Source organism: Podarcis cretensis, assembly GCF_951804945.1.
Source record: "Podarcis cretensis genome assembly, chromosome: 5".
Lineage (NCBI taxonomy): Eukaryota > Metazoa > Chordata > Lepidosauria > Squamata > Lacertidae > Podarcis > Podarcis cretensis.
In genome coordinates, this window is record NC_137174.1 from 93,918,162 (window position 1) to 93,926,051 (window position 7,890).

General features: G+C 45.5%; 1 protein-coding gene across 2 annotated transcripts in view; it reads left to right on the plus strand.

Annotated features, from left to right (window-relative positions):
* SENP5 (SUMO specific peptidase 5) overlaps nt 1-5,680 on the plus strand; it is a 36,192-nt gene extending 30,512 nt beyond the window's left edge. For both annotated transcript variants that reach the window (XM_079977852.1, XM_079977851.1), the window contains exons 9-10: nt 4,160-4,210; nt 4,344-5,680. In XM_079977852.1, the coding sequence (XP_079833978.1) occupies nt 4,160-4,210; nt 4,344-4,454 (162 nt within the window). In that variant the 3' untranslated portion in view covers nt 4,455-5,680. The remainder of the gene's footprint in view (nt 1-4,159; nt 4,211-4,343) is intronic.
* The last annotated feature ends 2,210 nt before the right edge of the window (nt 5,681-7,890 follow it).

Below are 7,890 nucleotides of genomic sequence, written 5' to 3' on the forward strand. Positions count from 1 at the left end.
CTCCAGATTCTTGGGGACTACAACTCTCATCAGCTCCACCTGGTGTGGCTGATGCTCAGGAATTATGGGAAATGGAGTCCAGGGACATCTGGAAGGCACAGTGAGCATAAGAAGAGCCTTCTAGATCAGTCTGGTCCAGCTTCCTGGTCTCATGGTGGCCAACCAGATGCTTTTAGGGTTCCTGAGCAGTACCTGAGCACAAAACACTCTCCCTCCTGCATTTTCCAGCAACTACTATTCAGAAGCATTGCTGCCTCTTGATAGGGGAGGCAGAAGATAAGCATCAGGGCTGGCAGCCAGTGAGAAGCACTTTGGGGGGGGGGTGTTGGCTTGCCACAAGCTCTACCTGCGCTGCAATGACGCCTCTTGCTTCTGCGTGAGAATGGGCAGGGATTCCCAGGGATTCAGCCGCAGCCAAACTAGTTGCCTCCATTTGCAACCAGGTGGTATATAACATATTTTTCGCTCTATAAGACACACTTTCCCCCTCCTAAAAGGTAAGGGGAAATGTGTGTGTGTGTGTCTTATGGAGTGAATGCAGGCGGGAGGCTCTGCTCAGTGCTCCCTTTAAGGAGCCGCACACACACTCCGTACGCTCCTTAAAGGGAGTGCGGCTCTTGGGGGAGTCTTAGCTGCGCACAGCCTCTCCCGGGCAGGGGGGATGAAGGCTCCCGCTGCCCGGGAGAGGCTGTGCCCGGCTATCGCTTGCTGTCCTGGCTTCTGGGATTCAGAATATTTTTTTCTTGTTTTCTTCTTCCAAAAGCTAGGTGTGTCTTATGGTCTGGTGCGTCTTATAGAGCGAAAAATACAGTGATTCTGATGAAATCGTGAAATGGAAAAAAAAAATCTGTGGTGGAGGTGGAATGGGGAAATTAGAGTTGAGCAGTATTTTACGTTCAAAACCGCTGTGGGTTCATGGCTTTGCTAGGATGGAGTTAGCAGATTGTAGGCAACAGCGTGTTGCATGACCAAAAGAAGCACATCTTATCTGAGGTGCCTGGGGGGCTGCTGCAGTGAATGGCAAGGGGATTTAAAAGTGGTGGAAGTGACCCCCCCCCCCCGATCTACCAAGACATCCACGTTACTCCAATACGACAGCCGCTTGCAACCAGATGTAGTCTGGCAGTGATAAAAGGGAAGAACTTGTGTGAAGTGCAAACGAGGGAATTTGTGACTTGCATAACCATATCCTGTAATAGTTCTGAAGAGATAAAATGGGTCATTGAACATTAAGCTGTCTCCCAACGGCTTCCTGGTACAATGAGGCATCTTGAGTCTTTATTACTGCATGAGGAAGTTCTCACTTCTCCACCCCCCCCCCCCCAAAAAAAAAGTGACTCTCTGCAGCCCTGGGGGCGGGGAGGTAGTTTGAGGTCTAGGACATAACCTAACCTCTGGAGTGTCTGGTGATTTTTATGTCTGGAGAATCTGGAAGATGTGCTGGTAAAGCTGGAGTGTTTCCAAGCCAGCTTGGCTTTGTTGCAGTCGCTGCAGGGAGCAAGGGATTCAGGACCTATCCTCGCGTTGTGTTTTTCAAGTGCACACCTAAAAATAACAGAGATGCAACTGTGGCACCTGCCTTTTTAAATATACATTTTGAATATTATTGTACCTAAAACTGCACTGTTCAAAAATATAGATTTGACAGGCCCCGTGCTTACAATCTACAGACTATTTGCACCATGGAGGAAGTAAAAGGAGAACCTCTTTAATTTCGTATTACTTGTAAGCCACTTTGGTAGGATTCATATCCTGAAAGATGGGATATAAATAATTGTAGTACGTTTGTAGGGGGTGACTCAAGGTGGTGGATCGCTGTCCTACTTGGTCCGGCAGACATATTGCCGAAGTCCTCCTTAAGAAACCCAGTTCTCTCCTTCCTTGTATACTTATGAAACAGGTCTCTAGGATTCACTGGGTGAAGCTTGCGTGGACGTAGCAATTTTGGGGAGGGGTAGATGGGATAATGGCGCACACCAGCCAGACCTGCGGAGGGGACCTTGGATGCAGGCAGGTGGACTAGTTGCTGGGGCCAACAGGCGCTGGCCGGGGGTGGGGGGTGCCAAAGCATAGTAAAAACTGGGGGGTTTAGAATGTCATTTAGTTGCAAACACAGACTTGTCACTTCATGCATTATGCCACTGTTTATCAAACTTGAGTCCCCAGCTGTTGTGGGGACTACAACTCCCATCATCCCTAGCCAGGAGGACCAGTGGTCAGAGATGATGGGAGCTGTAGTCCAGCAATGGCTGAGGACCCAACTTTGAGAAACACTGGCATAATGCATGAAGCAGCCGTTGAGTAGCCCCACTAAGACCCAGCCAGAACTTACTTTTCTTCTTTCCAACACTAGACAGTGCTTGTGGCCATGTTGCTGAGGATTAGGCCTGTGATGTTCAGCTGCTTTCTGTGCCTCTTTGAGCACCTGCTACAGATTACCCTGAAACACACTGACTTGGTGCCCACAGAACTGATGAGTAAAAATATGTCCCGTACCAAGCCTTCAAATTACTGGCATTGATATGCAGGCTAATCACTCTAAAATACTTCCATTTGCCATAGCTTTATGCCTTTGTAGCTTTCTAAAGCTGTTAAGGAGGTGGGATGCAGAAATCTCTCCCTCCCTCACCCCCCCCCCCCATGAAGCCTAGAGACAAATGCTTCTCTGATCTGGTACATTTGGGCTTCTGCGGGCACCAGTGTGCAAGCACGAAACAAATTGTTCCTGTGTAAAGCAGATAGCAATGTTCAAATATTTACTCAAAATAATTGAGGAGAAACTATCCTGCTGAGGTCATTAGAAATTCGGTGCTGGGCTGGGAGATGTAATTTGTTTTCTATTATAAAATGCGTATTTGCGTTAAATTACTTGGCCCAATCCATGCAAGGATCTGAGCGCCTCCTTCAGTATAGAATACATGGGCTGTGTGACACAGCCCGGTCTGTCCTGACCTCTTGGCTTTGATTTACTTCAGAGGACCATCCCCTAAAATAAGCTACACTCCCTTTTTTTTAAAAAAAAAGAAAGAAACAAGGATGGGGAACCTGGGGCCCTTAGACCCTGCCAGAATGGCCAGTGGTCAGAGATGGTTGCAGGTTCCCCATCCCTGAACTGTTAGAACTGTTTCCTTCTCTTCAAAATGGAAAAAAGAAATGTTTTGCTGTTGAATTATAGCTGAATTTCTGGTTGATGTGGATATAGACTTCATCCCAAAAGGTCCTGGGAGGAATCCACCCTTGCTCTGGGATCCCAGGGATTTCCAATCTACTTGTATGTGTCCCACGCCCCCTCCATCTGTTCCAGAAGTTTGGGGGAACTTCCAGGACAGATTTAGGGAGCAAGAGCAGAAGAGTTCTTTGTGCTGACAGGATAAGGGAGTTAGTGCTGTGTTGGGTTCCACCTTCTGAGTCTGCAGATGCTGTTGGTTCTGCAAAAACATTCCTTCCCTGGCACAGTGTAGAAGTGATGAGGCATTGGTTTATCTCTCTCTCCCTCTCCACATTGCTGTTAGGAGTCACTCCTCTTTGCTGGCTCCAGACGAGAGCGAAATAGGGAGAGTTGAGATGTGAGGCAGTGCAGAAAAGGATGAGAGTGGTTGATCAGCAACCGCCGGGTACACCTTGCTTGCTGCTACTGGATCATCCTGTAAGCAGTCAAAGCGCAAGTGGTTATCTGCCTGTCCTGGAACCGGTGTCCCACAAGCCCAATTGGCAAAGGACTTGTGTCACGAAGAGGAGTATATAAGAAAAATGGCTTCTGGGTCAGCCCAAAGCCCATCTAGTCATAGACTTGTAGAGCAGGAAGAGACCACGAGGGTCATTTATTCCAACTCCCTGCAATGCAGGAATCTTTTGCTCAATGTGGGGCTTGAACCCACGATCCTGAGATTAGGACTCTCATGCTTTGCCAACTGAGCTATCCCAGCATCAGGTCCAGCCCTCTGTTCTCTCAGTGGCCAATTGGATACCTGCAGGACAGCTCTCTTCCCACCTGTGCACCCAGGGTTCTTTCTCTTGAATCACCCTTTTGACAGGTGTGGCTAGGAAATGTGGAGGCTGCTCCCCCAGCTTTCATTTGGAGGAGAGTCGTGAATGGGGAATCATTCTATGGATGTTTGAAATTTGTTTGCGTTTCCCCCCACCCCTCTTCCCCTTCTAGTGCATTCCACAACAGAAAAACGACAGTGACTGTGGAGTTTTTGTGCTCCAGGTAAGGATGCAATCGTTTTTTTATATTTTATTCTTTTTGTGTGGGCTTCCTCCCTCTTTAGAATCTTCCTTGTAATAATGTTCGGTTCTGGTTCCTAAGCCTCTCTCTCATTTCTCTCCCTCTCCCCCCGCAGTACTGCAAGTGCCTCGCCTTAGACCAGCCTTTTCAGTTCTCCCAGGAAGACATGCCTCGGGTGCGAAAAAGGATTTACAAGGAGCTCTGCGAATGCCGGCTAATAGACTAATAAAAAGGAAGAGAAGGAAAGAGAGAAGCTCTTTGAAAGTAAAGAGCCCTGGCTGGTATTTTGTGTACTTGAATTTTCTGAGAAACTTCCATGGATTTCAAAACGAGTCTTGGCGGAGCAGTGTGGCCAACACAATTACCTCAAACATTTTTTCTGACATGCTCCTTAACCGGCGGACCTGCCACAAAATATTCTATTCCCGATGTCGGTCGTTGGTTCCCCCCTCCCCCCTTTTCTTTTCGTTTTCTAATGTTCTTTCCTGTATTTAATATTTATTATCTTAAAAACGCATGCGCATAGGCAAAGCATGCGACTAAACGAGAAGTATAAAACTGTAGAATTGGTGCACCTTTTGAAATGTAGCTAGAAACAGAAGAGAATAATACAGGTTAAACTTTTTTGTCTGAAAACATAAAAAATGCATGTTCCATTCTCCCCCCTCTCTGATGCAATAATGCTTTGAATGTACAAAGAAACCCAATGCCATAACGAGAGCAGTTACAACATTTCTTCCAAAAAAACGACAACCTGAGACTATTCCTCCTTCAGCCTTTTTTTAAAAAAGCTCTAAATCCCCATTATATTGGGAAGAAGAGGGGTGTGTTGGAGACTGGCCTATATATTTGATTTGTGGAAGTCCAGTAAAGTTTTAAATCATTGCAACTTGGGGGGAGGGAGGGGGAGAAAATCTACTAGGTGGCTGCTAGGTTACCCTACAGTTCAAAAGCAATCCCTTGTACACGAGACTCTTTAGTACTAATAAAAGATGGAGATGCTAGTTTGGTTCGGATTTGGTGGTGTTGCTCCTACGCTTGCTCTGGAAACATCTTCTTCTTTTTTTTAATATGGTCCCATTCTCAGGGTGATTCGTAGGCCACATCTGAGCCCTCTGAGCCTCTCTGCCTTCCTTGCCTTCTCTCTCTTCCCCCACCCCCAAACTTCCTTTTCTTTTTCCTTGTGTTTGTTGTGGTGTCGGTGACAGGGTCAAGAGGACAACAGCTCTTTTATCTATCTGTAAGTTTTCTTGCTTCTTGGGGCTTGTCCTGCAGGGAGTCTTAAGAGTCACTCTGTGTGCATCAGTGTAGTCTTGCCCCTTTGGCGTGGTCCGCTTGTCCCCAGGCTTAGGACCAGTGTAATCACTTTCTCCGAGGCTGAATTCTCTCTCTCGTGTGTGTGTGCGTGTGTGTGCGTGCCAGGAATAAAACTTTTAAATGTGGATAAAGTTACTTTGCGTACTTGAAGAATGATCTTCTGTTCAAGCTTTCTGAGAAAGAAAGGCCGAGAGTTTTGGACGGGAGTGGGGGGCGGGCAGCAATATGCTAGAGTACCTGCACTGCGTGAAATTCCCACCATCCTCTTGGGCAAAGTCTGTATGCGTATCCTGAAGTCTAGTAACTTGGCTTCTTTCCTTTTTCTGTGCTTGAATGAAAGCTGAATCTGGGGACCCTTCCACCAGCCACAGAATTCCGCAATTTCACATTTTCCTGGCACAGCTAGAGACGTCCTGATTCTGAGAACCCTGGTGTGAACTTTCCTGGCAAATTGCTGATTTGAAGATGGGTACTGTTAGCAGTTCAAATAAGAGGAGTGGCATTTAGAGCTTCCATTCATTTAGGGGGCGCTCTTTCTACCACCACTTTATTTACTGAGAAATCCCCGTCAGAACCTCATAGAATCATAAAATTGGAAAGTACCCCAGATGGTCCTGCAATTCACTTTTCCTATTCTAATAAAAGGTGGGTTCTTTTCATTGCTCCTAAATCGCTTCTCGGCCTTTTGGCTAAGATCAAGTGTAGTATCTTTTCATTGCTCCTAAGTTGAAAAGGTTTTTCAGATAATAATAATAATAATAATAATAATAATAATAATAATAATAATAGTGTATTCTGGCACCAGTTCTTAAAAGTAAGCAGCTGGGGTGGTCACGTCGTCGGCAAATGGAGCTGGTCGATGGAGTGGCTCTGCTGCTTCTTCTCCTTCTGCAGCAGCCTGATGGAACAGTTGCTTGCCAAGTGACTGCTGAAGGAAGCAGGAGCCTGATGGATTACGTAGTCCTTTTGCTCTGGGAGTGGCCACCTCCCTGCTGCAGTGGCGTCTCTAATTCCATCACGTTCATTGGACTGCTACGCTTGTTCTGCCAACCAGGATGGCTATACAGTACAGGCATATTTCTGTTCTTGCCATCCCATCTCAACTCTGGCTCCAGTGAGCAATAATGCAATTTAGTTTCTTGGCGCTCTGTACAACGGTGCAGTGCACAAAGTCCTGGAGCCGTAAGAATCTATTCCAGAAGCATGTGCAAAGATTATCTCCTATCCCCTTAGTAAAGCGCATGTAGCAGATTTTTTAAAACTAGCTTTAACTTGCCACCTGCTGGAGTGTCCACCAAATTAAATGTGCAAGGCTTGCAGACCTTTATTTTGCAAGGTTTCATGCCTACGCTGCCTTCAAGCAATTCATCATGTATGCCTTCTAGTAACATCCTTGTCTTTATTGCATTCATAATTCTTTTCCATTTTTTTCTTTATATATATATATATATATATATATATATATATATATAAAACCTGCCTTGGAGAGGAAATTGTGCGGCGTTGTTAAATATTTCTTATGGGGGTGAGTGCTAAGAAATCAGGAGATTAAAATACAAAACCATAAAGAGGCAGCTTGTCAGCCCCTTTGCCAGGCACAATAATTGCTATTTATGTGTAATGGCTATCGGCGGTAAAAGAGACAACTCAACGTTTGCACTGAAGATTAATGGGTTTTGCAAGCAGCCGTCTAGAAGAATCCTGGCCTTGTGTGTTGTCCCCTGAATTTGTAGTGCTACAGGTTTTTGTTGTGTTTTTTTTTTTAAAAAAAATCCCTTTGAGGTTAGAGACGAACACTTGTTTTTCCTGATGAACAGTCTTGGCATATTCCCTTTGAAATAGAGCAGTTGCCTAGTCCACACATGTCTGCAGGACTTAAAAGACTTCATGATAAAAAGTTAGTGGCTTCTTTTTTAAAACATTTTTCATCAAATCCTTCCTCCAAGAAGCTTAAAAGTTATACAAATGGCATATCCTGGTCTTTCAACCTCTTTTATACTTGGCAGTGCTTTGAAGTAGGTGATGTTGAGCAAAAATGATGGGTCCCACTCTCTTGGCAGACTTTATGGCCGTGTGTGGATTTGAATTACGGGTCTTCCCACCTGTCATTGCGTGATTTATCCATTACACACACTGCCTGGGTATTCAGTTCTTGAAGAAGGACATCTCACATGACCGAAAAAAGGATTGTAGCTACTCGTCCTCAGCTTGCTGTTCTGAAGTTCTTTAAACGTCCCTCATTCTCAAAACACTTCCTTTGTCTCCCTCCCCCTCTGCCAGACCCATAAGATTCTGATGGTTTTGCTCAAAATTGCCAGTTCTTGAACCAAAATTGCAGCATTCCA